The sequence below is a fragment of the Manis javanica genome, chromosome 2, assembly GCF_040802235.1.
Source record: "Manis javanica isolate MJ-LG chromosome 2, MJ_LKY, whole genome shotgun sequence".
Classification (NCBI taxonomy): domain Eukaryota; kingdom Metazoa; phylum Chordata; class Mammalia; order Pholidota; family Manidae; genus Manis; species Manis javanica.
The window spans coordinates 58,524,593-58,539,961 of NC_133157.1; the positions used below are offsets into that span (position 1 = coordinate 58,524,593).

Here is a 15,369-nt window from a genome sequence, read left to right on the forward strand (position 1 = left end):
AATATGGATTTATTTTACTTACACTGTTGATTAACCAAAGAACCTAAAGTCTTATTCAAAGGGAGAAATGAAGGTTTTACCGAGCTTTGACAAGGTTATTTGACATAGATACTGCTCTTTAAATTCTCTTGCCTGTCTAGATAATCCTTGTTTGTTTTTGTTTTTGTGTTTTTATGATTTGCATAGAATATTTTCCCATTTACAGTTTATTGCTGCAGCTTTTCTTCTATCAAGCCTTAGAGTCACATGCCTCTGTTCTACTGAAATCTGTGGGAGGTTGGGATAGACTACACACATATATGCTAATATTTCACTAGATGCCTGGCAGTAGTGCCAGACAGCACTAGGCACATTTAGTGCATGATCTCATTCAATCCTCTCATCTATGAGCTGTGTACTATTCTTATTCCCAAAGAATCTAATTATCTTGCAGATATGATTGAATCATAGCAATAACGAGATTGTCTCGATTACTTCACACCCGTGCCTGGCTCAGTCCAGGCACAAAGGAAACCTATAAATGCATAATATGAATTTTGCCATCTATTGACTAGCTATGAGATGTTTTTGAACTAATAGGTCAGGGCTCTTTTTCTTTTAATATAATGAAACTTGCATAAATATGAGAATACGAGAATACTTTATTTGACAACCTTAAGACCAACATATTTAAATTTTCCAAGTGAATTTTTATACTTTTTCTTATGTATAAAAACCCACTAAATTTATGTTGCACAGATTAATACTATTTCTCTAACAGGTGAGGATGATTTTTCAATGTTTAAAGAGTCTAGCACTTTTGTTTAAGAAAATATTTCTCATATCTATCTAACATTTGAGTTATGTTAGTGAAATCTTCCCTCAGTCTCTTTAACATTACAAAAAACAAAAAAAAAGTGCTTCTGTAAGATTACATCATAAATGCCTAAAGCACTAAGATATCCAGCCACTGACATATTGCCCCAGTTAGTGAAAGAAAATCCAGTGTTTGCCTTAAAATACTACTGAGGGAGTCCCTTGGATTTTATCATTACTTAGAACATCAAGAATTCCGTTCTAAAGATGGGATAACAGAATAATAGATATATATTCTGCTGTGTTCTTTTAAGTTTCATTGTGTTCACATGTAAAGTTTTTGTTATGTGGTTACAGTTTTGACTTACAGGAACTTAACCAATATATGAAGGAAGCTTTCCTGTAAAAATTATGGAAATAGGAACTGAATTTTTATTTCTAGTGTAGCAACTACACGAAATTAAAGAAGGAACCAAGCACAAATCACATATCCCAACTGATAGAAAATTATTTGCTAATTAAATAAAGCTTATGACTGTAAAAATAAACACAACTGCTAATTAAATAAAACAGATGTAAAGAATAAAATGGTCATCAACAACTTTTTCTGAGTCTATAAATCTAATACTACTTAAGATACTAAAAAATAGAGATTATAAATTAATTTTTGCCTCTTAGACTTATATTCAAATTGGGGAGGCCAAATGTATAGCCACAAAACAAAGAATGATTAACTTTTAAAGGAGTGACATTCAATAAATCCAGTAGGAATGCAGAGGTGCCACACAGTAAGTGCTGAAATATTTGCCAAAATTCCCTAAACATGTCTAATTGCAAGTATTTATTGAAACTTATTTACTGATGCTTAAAAAAGAAATAACACTTAGCCCCTGCCCTCCACGAGTTTAGGAGTTCAAGTTTACATAGTAACTATAATAAGGAGTTTATTGGTACTACCAATAGAGAGCTTTTAGTGAGAAACAGGTGTGAACTGCATTAGGTACTCAGAAAAGTGTTTCAAGGGGATGAGAAAAAAAGACATGCTTGTCTCTTCCTCCAGATTGTAATTTTGCTTTATTATACTGCCATTTTCTCTAAAACCTCTACATTGTCAGTAATATCTAAATGGTCAGGTACATTTGCCAGATCTTTTAATACTCTTTTTGGAAAAGCATACTGTTGGTGTAAATGACATGCTTTTTCCTCATAAACATATTTGCTATAAATCTGCGAAATCGGGATTGTGGTACCATGACAAAGAGCCCTTCATTGAAAACTTCTTTAAGTCATTTGGGAGCACTGTATTAGTCCTGGTTTAATTCATGCAGAGTTCTAGCGAGATTGGGCAAGAACTGCCTGTGGCTACCTTGGAAGGCATCTGTGGCCTTAACAGCAATTTAGTTTTGTGGTTTCCTATCAAAGAGAAGTTCAGTGTTTGTAGAAGTGGAGCAAAAGTAAAAGCATCATTAAAATTGTTTATGGATGAACAGTGGAAGTAATTTAACTGAGCAAATTACTCAAAAGCTACCTCTTGATCATTCACAGATAATCTAAAGCATGACTCCCTGCCAAACAACATCAGACTATTTCCCCCATACATTACTTTCAAGTCCTCAGTAGGTCAGGGGTTATTAACAGAAGTTGTACAGCAATGGGAAGTTAACTCTGGAAAATGCTGACATTCATTTTCTCTTTCCTTAATGGAACTGTATGTTTCATATCAGCATATTTCATTAAGACACCAAACAGAGTCAAAGAATGTGCTATATTTCCAGGTCTATTATAGCTGCCATTCCAAACAAAATATATATGACTTCTATGATTCACTAAGCACAAGTATGTAGTCATCTGCCCTTTAATGGCCTCTCAAAATGACAGACCAAATGGCTTTGTGAAGGTCAAGTCTGATTTAAATTGTTGATGAATTAGTAGCTAATTCTGCATGATTGAATATTAATATGGAACAGTGATAAGTAAGGCACTTTAAAGCTTAATGAGCACATTAATGAACAGGACAAAATGTTTTTCTTTTTACTTCATGTATAAGTTTAAAGACTACTAACATATTGACAATTTGTTAATTTTTGATTAGCTGCTTTTTCCTATAAAAGTTGACATGGTTAAGATACAAAAGGTATTGATTTTCTCCCCAAGTTCCTGGTACCACACATTGGATGAGCTGTCAAAATTGATGTTCTCAAATGGCCAAGGCAGTTTTATATAAATCACTGATAAAGGTAGAGAGTGAAAAAAAAAGCAATTAATTTCTTCTAAAACTATGCCTAATAAGATAGGCATTCCAATTAGAAATTTCATTATTTCTACAGTTCGTTTTATGTTGAATACTGAGTTTTATTGCCAAATACCTGACAGTCAAATTGGAAACAAGCCACAACTGTCAACGTGTAACAACTTTGGCTATTTGAATCTGTTACATTGTGATGTTTCTCATGAAAATTTAATGAAGAAAGTGTATTCAAAGAGGTTCTGTGCAAAGGGGGTTGGAGAGAATTTAATTACCCTCATTAAAAATAAGAAAGGAGCACTCTTTACATTCTCTGTCCTATTAATATGCAAGAAAGATTATCTTTTTTGTGCACTTGTGTATATGAAAGGGGCTTTGGAGTGTTCTTTATGAGCCAAGAAGGAAAAGAAGGTCATGCAAATGTATTAGATGGCTTTTGGTAGGGCACAGGCCAGGTTTGTCGGGTCTCCCCAAGGTGAGGACTTCATTTCTTATAAACGGTTATTGATTCTAGATTTCTGTGGCAAGAGCCTTTTGTAAGTGGCTCAACAATCTTAAGTCTCTGACACTTGCCACTGATGGGTACTGAATATTGGTTCTTCAGAGAGATGAACTTGTAGAAGAAAACTAGTGACTAGTTGAGCAGTGTTAATAATGCCTGCTAATGTAACTAGCAGTTAAATGCCATGGGTGTGGGAGGTACAGTGATCTGGGATATACAGAAACAGCTCAGGAATCCCAAGGAGATTTTTTATTAACCTAAGTTACTTGTTTTAACTGTGGAAAATAACAACAAAATCTAAAAGCTTTTGAAGAAACTCATTTCTAAGCAACTAAGGCAGTATAGCGGGCTTTGGAGCACTTAAGGTTTATTAGTTTTATCCTTTGAAGCATTTGTATCAGTAGCTGCCAAGTGAGATATTAAATATGATGCACATGGTACAAAAGCCATTGATGTTTTGTCTTGCTATTTTTTCCTTCAAATTACATTAGAATTATGGCATAGAAATAAATCCATTGACAAAACCTTTAAAATCATAAAGAACAGCCTGATGGAGTTCAAGTGGAAAAGCTTATTAAAATTAGCACAGACTAATTTGCAAAATACTTTTTATCTCATTTGTAATTTTTAACTTTCCCTTAGAGCTCTGAAGAATCATTGGAATTCCATTCTTAACCACTGTTGCTGACAATTGTCCACTCTAGACCTCTGCTTGGCTGAGGATGTGTCAGCATTCACGTAACTACAGTGTTATGTGAACTCTGCAAAGACCCATGTCTTTCAACTTAAGTAAAGTGCAGTTCGTTGAAGTTAGTACTTTTTTTAGTCTCTGGCCATAGACAACTGGTAGGACAGGAAAATATTCTCTAGTAAATCCGGGCGTCAAACTTGCCTCAACAACTTCATTTGATCTTTTATAAATCTCCCTATGGTAGAACCAGAGGCTACACTTTTCCCTATTAGCTCCCCAAGTTTCTCATATAATAATGTGGACTTGCTCAGAGGCACCTACTCTTTTTTGGGAGCTTGATTCTTTGGTAGTATTTTGACATCCTTTCACTATATCTCTCTTAGTAGTCCTGAACTATTCCTTTGACCAGCCTTCTGTCAGAAATAGTTTTCTACTACATGTTGTAGGAGAACCATTTTTTTTTTTTTTATCATTGGGGCATATTCATACTTAGGCTTGGGAATCATTAGAAGTTCTTTGTAAACCTGCTAATCCAGACTGGCTTGATGGGAAGGCGTTTGGAAACAGATGAGACATGGAAGAGCTCACAGTATAGTGAGAGGAAAGTGGTCATCTGAAGTCTAAGAAGCATGGACTTAGGTCCTCCCTGCTGCAGTAGCTCTGAGGAGGAAATGATTACCAATATTTGGGAGATGTTTACAAAGCTTCATAAAGATGATTTTGACTTTGTGGCTTCCTAAAGACAGAAAATTCAATAGTCATAATTTGTATGGGACATGGATAGAATTACTGTGTGGGGAGAAGAAAAGTTCCTGGAGAGGCTCAGAAAAGTGGGACCTGGTTTACAAGGACTTTGCCAGCCAGATTAGGAGATTGCATTAACCCTGTAACAGCAGAGGGGAGACAGTGGAGAGAACACATAAATTTGTCTGACAAAACAGTGGAGGCATCAAAAATGGAGGCTTTCCCCAAGAAATTATAACTCAGACTTCACCAAGACTCACAGCATCATTCCAGAAATTGTAGGAGACATCTAAGAAGGAGCTAGGCTCCACATCTGATGATTTCTAATGTTCTGTTCACTAATGTTTATGCTTTTGAGTCATTTTGGAATTGGTGGCTCATGAAAATTCATCAGAAGGCATGAAGGAGTGTTGATTAAGTTAACATCAAGGCTCAATTAGAAGTCAAAATGTTTCATAATGGTCTTTAAACAAACAGCCAAGTTCTAAATTGGATAATTGTCACACATATAACTAAAATTCCTTCCAATAGGATATACCTTCCTAATGCTGGCTGGAAGAGCTGGCAGTGCAGTTTATGATGGAAAAAAATAGTCTCTTACACTAAAGAATGTATGTTTTTCTGCTGCTCTTCTTGACTTGCCTCTGTTCTCATCTTTTGTAAGGGAACCTCTCAGACAGTTGTCTGATTAACTGAAACTCCCTACAAAGGAATTAATTAAGGTTGAACCTTATGCTTGAGTGAAAAAAAATACAGTTTTACTTCAAAGTTACCAAAGAAGCATCAGTTTCTAACACAGATAACTTAACCCAGCTAACCTGCTTGCTCCTCGTGTATAATCCAAGCTAGCTCAGCTGGATGCCATGGTTTTCACCTAAATGAAAAGTTCCTGCCTCATTGCCAGTCCTTGTGATATTCCATCTTTCTGGCCAATGCCTAAAGCCCATTCCAGGAGTTCTGTGGTATCCACTGGCCCCCTCCAGTACATATTCTGTTAGTCCTTCTTCTGTTCTTCTAGGGAACTTGATGTATCCCTTCCTCATTTTGTCTTTATCCTACATGCCTGAGCTCTTGGTTAGGCTGTTGGCCTCTTAGACTGTGTGCTCTTCTGGCCAGGGACAACACTGTGACTGTACCCTGATCTGCCTGCTTTGGGTTGGCTTCTCAGCAGATAGTGAATGAGGTAAGGGGCAAGACGAATGGGCACTCTCTCTTGAGCCTTGGACATCTGACTTGCTAATGTAATGTTGGTACCACCTTTTGTCTTGCAGAGGACCAGATTCCCCGGGGCTTCCCCACCATTGACATGGGTCCCCAGCTGAAGGTGGTCGAGCGCACACGCACGGCCACCATGCTCTGTGCAGCCAGTGGGAATCCTGATCCAGAAATCACCTGGTTTAAAGATTTCTTACCTGTCGACACAAGCAACAACAATGGCCGTATTAAGCAGTTACGATCAGGTAGGGTCTTGTTACTGTTTCTACTAACTCCTACAGAATTTTCTTTCTTTTTTTTTCTAGCTTTCTCTCTCTTTTTATTTCTGTTTTAATTTTATTTATTTTTAATTTTTAGGTATTGATTTTTCTCCCTCCTCTCTTTCTCTGTTATAATGTGTTGTCCATGTTGGTGATGTCATAGCCTGTTTCAGTCTGTCTTCCTCTTTCTCTCTGTGTGTTTTGCAGCTTCTGTTTAATCCACATTGCTCACTGCTGTGACTGTATTTTTGATAATTTTTTTAATTTACTGCTTTTTTGCAGTATTTGATGGATCCATTTTCTCCTTTTTCTTTCTCCTTTCTGTGTTTTCTTTTGGAACAAGTTTATCTCAACATTGGACTTCATTCAGAACTTGCAAGGAGTTCCAATGGTTATATCCATTAAAAACCAAAATGTTCATATTAAACACTGAAGTGATTCAGTTGTACGAAAGTGTGTTTTCTCTGTCTTTTCTGCATTTGAGCTCATCAAAGTACCAAAGCTTAGAAAGTTAGGTCACAACGACTTTCTTGTCACTAATACATGAAACACAGAAATGTTATCTATTGCATGAGTCACCAGATGTATTTTTTTTTAAAGTCCTCTACTAAGTACCAAAGAAAGGAGGGGAGTTTTTATTATTGTAAGTGAGCATTTCCTATACATTAGCCACGGTAGTGTGCGCCCACACTAAAGAGATTTTTGAACCCTCCAGTGACTGGATCTACAGAAGTCTGCTTTTGGTGTAGACTCCAGCTTTTGCTCCTTTCACTCTCTCTCTCTCCCTATTGCCCTTTCGTCCTCTCTCATCCCATCCCAAGTTTGCTCCTTTGCTCTCTTTAGACTTAAAGTAGAGGTAATTCTAAGATTCTGAAGTTTTATCTGTCCCTTGGTAATTTCACAGGGTCATAGACTAATAAGCTGTTTACTTGGACATTGGGAGTAATATTGATATAGATTCTAAGTTGTTTAACTGCCTGTCTTCCCAGAATCCTCAGCTTTTGGCCTGTCCTGTGATGTTAAAGCGTCTTGTTAACTGCCTCTTTTGCTTGTTGTCAGCAGAATTGTCTAGATTAGCATTCTGTTATTGTAAATGAAGAATTAATTTGCACATGTAACATAGATGATTTAGTATATAAAGCTTTAACTCTGAAAAAAATTGTACCAAATTATAAGGAATATAATAATATTTTTATGCTGTCTTTCTTCTCTCCGTATTTAAATCTCCAGAATCTATTGGTAAGTGCTTAGTTCTGAAGCGCACTTCACCCCCACTAATTTCCATATTCAGAATATTATTATTTTTATTATTATTATTATTAATAAAATGCATGGCATGCATTTTACTAACTGTCAGTGTAGACACCAGGTCTCCATAGTGGCGCGCACACGCACACATCCACAGAACTGTTATCGTGAGAACACTGTGTAGAAAAATAAAATGGCACCCAAGTTATATCACACAGCAAGTAGCATAAGATATCCTCTCAACATTGTTTATTTCTAGTTAGTCTTTAGTATTTCCTGTAACAGTATATATATATATGTGTGTATCTATATATATACTTAAATAGATTAGCCAGTATTTTTCCTAAATGATGTCTTTAAAAAAATATTGTATAATATAGCTTTTTCTTTTTTTTTAAGAATATGAGGCATCTAAGAGCTAATGCTAACCCTGTATGACCCCAGACTGAGAACTCAGTTGCTTCTCTGAGAAAGCAATGCTGCCTATTGTGGTCTTTGCCCTCTGTGCTAAAATGCAACTTGCTTTTATGATCTAATAATACTATCTAATATATTCCAGTTTTACCAGTATAGTAATTCAAGTTTCTTTTAAGACCTTATTTAATTCTGTAAATCTAATTTAATTCTTCTCCCCAGCCCTAGCCTCCTCCTTCTCGTACTAATGCTTCTTCTTTCTAATCTTATTTGCATTCATATTATCCACCCAGGTGGTACACCAATAAGAGGTAAGAGTGCTGAACTAACGTTCACAGAATGATCTTACTCATTCTTCCTGTCCTTTCATTTCCCTCATCTTTGTCCTGTTTTCAAAATCATTCCCACAATATGTCCATCAACTTTATTTTTTCCTTTGTATGGTTTGGTTATGATCAGTGACTCTCATATTGTGAATTTTCCTATTCTTTTCCTTTTCTCTTTGTTTTGTTCATTTCTTTCTTTATGAAAATGATTATTTAAGTTGTGATATGCTTCAAAGAAAGCATATCCAGGTCTCCGGACCACAGACCAGTCACAGCGTACCATCTGTCCCTCTTTTTTTTTTTTTTCCTTTTCTTCTTCCTTTTTCCTTTTTTTTCTTTTTTTCTTTTTTTTTTTTTTCTTCTTTTTCCTTTTTTTTTGTCCAACTGGAGAAAAAAAAAGATCATTTTTTTTCTTCCTTAGCTGTTCTTGTTCTGGACCAAAGCCAAGATGGTCTGGAGAACAGTGGCAGACATGCAGAAGACAGCTGGGAACATCTGCTTTTTGCCTTTATCTTTCAAAAGGTTTTTGCTTTTGTTCTTCAATGCTTTTTTTCTCTTACTGTCTTAAAAGTCAAAGAATGACCCCCCTTTCCACCTGATCCCACTCGCCTACAACCTGACAGCAAAAGCTTTTCCCCCCCCATGCTTCTTTTTTTTCTTGGATTACTCGCCTCTGGATTTTTGGATCTTCTGTCGTTCAGGCTATGGAAACAAAAGGTGCTCAGTATTCTTGGTGGTATGTGGTATTGCTTGTTTTTCATACTTTGACTCAGTGTTCGTTTCTTGTTTTGTATTTTTCTTGGGGCCTTGTGACACCACACTGCTAATCCCACTGGTGGATTTTGACGGGTGTCTCAGGGGATCCGACTGGAGGTCCTCAAGCAGTGCTTGGTTAACTCTTCCTTGCTGGCACAGGCTGTGCTTTTTAACTTTTTGGAAAACCTTCTAATTCAATTGCTCTTTGTTTTTCAGCAAATGTTATAAATGATTGTAAGTCGTGGCAAACTGTCTTTCTTTTCTTAAAAAATCTGCATGTCTTAAGGGAGTTTTGTTTCTTTAAGTAATATTTTCATGATATATGATGACTAATTTTAATTTTTTGCTTTGTGCAGCCTTTTTTTTGTGCTTGCTGCGTATTTTTGCCTTTCTTCAGCAGAAGACTTTCTTGAAAACCCGGCCTGGTTTTTTTGAGCGTAAACATCTTTTGCGCCACTTTTGATACCAAAATGAAACAAAACCAAACCAAACCCGAAATTAATCTTTTGTTTTATTTAAAAGCCATACTTCCTTGAAGCAGTCTCACCCATCTTCATTTTATTAGTCTAGGAAATAAGAGTGTTAATTATGCCTAGAAGTCTTGCTTGGGAAAAGAGATATTGTTTTCTTATGCTAGCATTGATGATGTTCAAAAAAAATAATCTGTATATGTTTTCCTCATCGCATCATTTTCTGTCTGTGCACCTTAGCAAGAGATTGAATCGACGTTGAGCGGACCTTCGCTTTGCAGGGCTTTTCATATTAAGAGGTTTAGCTCTCTGAACTGAGAAAGCCTTCTCTGACCATCTCTTTGGCAATGTATTTTATATCCATACAGGTGCCCTTCAGATCGAACAGAGCGAAGAATCTGACCAAGGGAAATATGAGTGTGTTGCAACCAACAGCGCGGGCACTCGCTATTCTGCCCCTGCCAATTTATATGTCAGAGGTAGGAGTGCCATAACCCTGGTGTCATTTCTGCATTCAGGCTCAGGCAAGCTGAGATACCCATAGCACCTGTGTTGTTATGTCCCCTATTGACCAAGCTGATTTGCTAATAGTTACAGTAGCTGAAGCCTTTAAGTGATTAGAGAATGAAACATTTTAAATAGTCATTTAAAAAAGTGACAGCTTTTGAGTAGAATCTATCCTGAACCTTGAGGTTTGTAAGTATATTTGCATTTTTACAGCTTGATTTCTATTTTTACCTCGTTGATTGAACTGTGCTTTGCCTTTGTTTGAAATTTTCTCCTTTTCCTTTTTTTTCTGTTATGCTTTCTCTTCTGTTTCCTTATCAAACCCTGAAATAATTGCTTGGTGTGCTACTAATCAGTTCTCTGTGCGACTCCAAGCATAAAGTTGTTTATGTCTTCAAGACGTCTGTTGTGGAGCTGTAAGGATAAAACTGCTAAGTCGAAAAGAAAAAATAAATGCTTCATGCAAATAGCACAATTGAATTACCGTCCTTCTTTTTACACTTTGTTATTTTAAACACATAGTATTATGTATGTGCATAAGTCCATGCATATATATATACATATGTTTAAAAAATTACTGACTTTCTGAAAAGTTTAATATTTTGATTGCCATGGAACACTGATTGTATTTTTAAAAAGTGATATTATTTGTCCTTGGAACAAGAATGAATTATGAGGATACATTCATATTTTCTCTTAAAGTAATAGAAATGATTAATTTTTGAGCTTATGAATGGCTGTGCCTTTCATTTCACCTAGAAAGAAGTATTTTTTCTACCCCAGTTTTCTCAAAGCCTGTTTCTGTCATTTTTGTCCAATGGAAATGCTCTTATTCCTGGTCCACATGTCTGTGAATAACTACAAAAGGCATGGGTGGGGGTGGGAATAGATAAAAGACTGAGGGCTTTAAGTTACAATAGGATAGATTCCCTATGGCAAATACCTAGCTTGATTTTGAAATTTTTGTTTGCGATAATTTTGTTTCTGTGGGGATGTTTTTCTCTCCCATCTTTCTCTGGAGTCTGGGGTGGGAGAATATGAAGAAAACCATTTCTTCTCCAAATTCTTTGAAAGCCCCTTGATCTTCTTTCTCACGATGGTGACCTCCTTGGCTGCATGAGGCATACATACCTTCTTCAGTGGGAAAATTTCAAAATGATGCTAGCTATTTTTTCTAAGACCATGTTAGTCTGTCAGGTATTGTTAACTTTTTCAGCTGAAGTAGGCAGAATTTAGAGCAAATAAAGATGTTCAAGTAGCAGTTGAAAGCCTTGATATGGCCTTTTTTACTCTCTCTGTGTTTCCCTTGTTTTTCTCCTTTCCTCATTTCATTGTGTTCTGCATCAAACCCCCTACATCCCTCAGAGCTGCGAGAAGGTTGGTGTGTTTTTACTTTTTACCCACCTTACAAAACTATTAATTAAACCAATAACAAAGAATACAAATGAAATGAATGTAGCTGCATTGTGGTCTTCTTTTGGTTAATGGTATGTTTTAGCAGAGAATGCCCTGGCCATGGCTTCCCGAGCTTGCTGGTGGGGCTAACTGTGGTGCATGATGGGAGAGACTATGCCTGGGTGCATGGTAACGGGTAACACTTAACTCTTCAGGTCCAGCGAACTTGGTCAGTGTTCCTGCTTTCCTTCCTTCTCCACTCTTCCCTGTCTCCTGCCCCACCTTTAATTTCCATCTCACAAGGATGCCTGCTGCCCGTAAAATGACTTTTTGTAGTTGTTCCCCTAATCCCAAGCATGAAGACTAAACTCTCCTCCGTTTTTCTGATATGTTCTTGGACACCTCAGAGTCTATACTGGCTCCTTCTTGCTTTGTGTAACCTGTGAATTGGCTGCAGGAGGCATGCTTAGCGCTCTCTTTACTTCTCCTATGCCTGTCATTCACCCATGAGGCCATCACAGCAAGCCCTCTCCAACTAATCGAGGTTTATCTCAACTTTAAGTACAGCCAAAAAGTTTACAGACAGAATGATTTACTTGTCATCTCGCTGGGGTTATGAGGTGGTTTAATTATTAACTTATTTACAATTTTTAGAAATTGCTTTATTATCCGTATTTAAGATATGCTCCTAATGATATTACCTTTTGGTCTAAAACACTTGTGGTGTAATGTTTTGCTAATAAAAGCCCAAGATGAAACCTATTTGTCTCTTACCCTCTCCTTGTACCATGACCAAGACATAGGTACTTAAACATATGTAAACATGCACATTATCTGAAGCAGGAACACTGAACTGTAATTGCTTGGTGAATTTTTCTGTGTTGTGTTGCTTTAATAGGGACCTCTTCTCTTAATGTCATGTCCCACTGTACGTGTTAGATCCAGTGCCCCTCAGTATGAATGTAGGCATAAAACAAAAGCTTCTTGCTGGATTTTGTTGTTGTCATCTATGTTGTTTTGCCTTAGATATGGACTGAATGGAATCCTGAATGTGAAATACCCCACCCCCTCCCTAAATTTGCAGTCCTCACCTTTGACAACCTAACTTCCTCAACTATCTTCCTACTTTGAATCCTGTCAGTCCCTAAACCCCTGTCTCAATCACTGTCCTTTTTTTTTTTTACCTCCTTCCTTCCTGTTTAGTTCAACAACCCTGTTATTTCTCCTGTTGTCATTGTCTTGGACCCCAGCCATTCTCCCACTGTCCTAAGCACGGGCCTTGAGACTTCATCTTGTGCATGCCTTGCATGACCCAATGCAGTATCTATACTGGCATTGGCTTTGTTTCTTCTTCCGTGATTGTAAATCAGTATGTATATATATATATATATATATATTTCTGTGTTTGTTCCAGTGTTTAGTGTGAGGTCTTGAGGCTGCATCTACTCTGAGTCTGAAAGCAAATAAATTGCACTTTCAGTGTACTCTAGATGATGTTTCCAGGGCTGGAATGTGACAGTGTGGTCCCCACATATATTCACATCAACTGGAAGTGCACAGCACTGAAGGTGGTTTTGATACTCAACTTAAACCTGCTGCTGGCCTTCCAGTCCCCTTTTCTGCATATACATGCATGCATAGAATCATGGTTTGGTTATATGCACACATGTATATGTTTTGTGTTTATCTTATGCACGATGTTTGTGTATTGTTAGTTTGTAGATAGTTTTGTGTTTTTTTTGTGTTTTTTTTTGTTTATGTGGGGCCCTTGTAGGTTTGAATCAACTTTTGTATGATGTCTAAGATATGTCTAAGATATCAATGACTAAACTAAATAATTTTTTTCTGTGTATACACATACCATACTTGTATGGTCTGTATTATCCACAGTTTTTCTTTGTTTTGTTTTTTGGACAATCCTCGATATGTTTCACTTGTTTAATTGTGTCTGTACAGTGCATGTCATATGTTCAATAAGCCACTTCTTGCTTGCCTTGTGTATTTTATCATTTTCCTTTGTGTTTTGTTCCAGTTCGTCGTGTCCCACCAAGATTCTCTATCCCACCCACTAATCATGAAATCATGCCAGGTGGAAGTGTTAATATCACCTGTGTGGCCGTGGGGTCACCAATGCCTTATGTGAAATGGATGTTGGGAGCAGAAGATCTGACACCTGAAGATGACATGCCAATAGGAAGAAATGTCCTAGAACTGAATGATGTAAGACAGTCAGCAAACTACACCTGTGTTGCTATGTCGACATTGGGTGTCATTGAAGCAATAGCACAGATCACTGTCAAAGGTATGCTCACTGGCCCATGCTTTGAAGGTCTGGGTACACTCAGGTCCCCTGGCTAATGCCTCTTCAAAGACTATCCTTCATTAGTGAATTATAAAATGAATCAATTCATCATTCAGTGTTTCAGATGTTAGTTTAATCATATCCATGTTATATTCGATACACATACCTAGGGAGACAGATTCTCTCTTTAAAGGATAAGCAGCCTAAGTAGCAATAATCATCAAAATATTTAACAACAGGCTGGGCCCAGCCACTAACCAGAAGGAATGAGGAACACTAGACTTGGTCAACCATTATGGTAGGACTGATGTATACAGGTTTCCTGTTAAACCTTTAAAAGATTCACATGATAGGAAAATACAAGTAAATGTTAATAAATGTGCAAAACCCCTGAAGACAAAGGAAAATAAAAGAGGAAGCAAGAGTTGAAATCAACATGGTCGAATAATAGATGTCTTAAAATGTTGATGGATCCTACCATTAAAAACCAAAATGCAAGGGGCACTATGTTGTTTTAGCTTTCTCTCTCACTTCAGGTGGATGAAGTGTTCAATAAATAATTTTTTCTTGAAATATGTCTATAAAATATAACCAAAAGCTACATATCTCACAGATGTTTTTGACTCAAAGAAAAAAATGAGTTTATAGGGGTACCAATTGTTTTTACCAGTATTTATGGAATTCTAGAACACATCTGCAAAATGCGTCAGACTGAGGGCAACAGTTTCTGCAAATGTCTGAAGCAATTGCAAAATATGTACAAATTATCTCCCCTTTCTAGGAAGTATGATCCTAAAAAATGTAATACACGTTATATATAATTGGTGTCATATCTTCAACCAAGCATATATCATATTTCTAGTATATATATCACATCAAATATATGCCAAATAAAATGAGTAATGTAACATAAGAACAAAGGTACATACTGTTGCCCCCACTTAATCATTTAAAGTAGTAATGTTATATTGTGTATCCTTAACCATACTAAGCATACTTAACATGTATATTATTAGAACAAAACCTATACTGCACAAGAAATGTGAAACTAATAATATCTGTTAGATGTCAGTAAACACATCTTTAGTTAGCAAAATTTTTAACTGCCCTTAAAAATTCAGAAAAACGTCTAGGAAAATTTTGGATCACCCACTTCCTTGAAAAATACCAGGCCAAAATATTTAAATGGTCATTTTTTTATTATTATTTTCAGTAAAATTCTTGACCAAATGTTGTCATTCTATAGTTTTTAGAGTAATATGCAAATATTGACTCACCTTTCTCATAATAGCCATTTTTAGCTTTAAATATTTGGAGATTTACCAAAGACCTTTAAGAATTCAAAACCAAGAATCCCATTAAACCAATACCATATTCAACATATCTTTGTTTCCTGATTCTTGCTACCTCCCTACCCTCTCCTCCTCAAAAATAAATGAATAAATAAAACAGACGGGTGAACCTTGAAAGCAAAAAAAGTGAATCAAAACAAGAAAGAG

At 36.5% G+C, this 15,369-nt stretch overlaps 1 protein-coding gene across 30 annotated transcripts in view; it reads left to right on the forward strand.

The window, feature by feature from the left end:
* Positions 1–15,369, forward strand: part of PTPRD (protein tyrosine phosphatase receptor type D) — a 2,165,650-nt gene that overhangs the window by 1,969,758 nt on the left and 180,523 nt on the right. For 19 of the 30 annotated variants that reach the window (XM_073228519.1, XM_073228521.1, XM_073228522.1 and 16 more), the window contains 4 exons: positions 6,249–6,437; positions 8,408–8,425; positions 10,035–10,145; positions 13,601–13,870. In XM_073228519.1, the coding sequence (XP_073084620.1) occupies positions 6,249–6,437; positions 8,408–8,425; positions 10,035–10,145; positions 13,601–13,870 (588 nt within the window). The remainder of the gene's footprint in view (positions 1–6,248; positions 6,438–8,407; positions 8,426–10,034; positions 10,146–13,600; positions 13,871–15,369) is intronic. The other 11 variants (XM_073228528.1, XM_073228524.1, XM_073228531.1 and 8 more) reach the window with 1 other exon arrangement.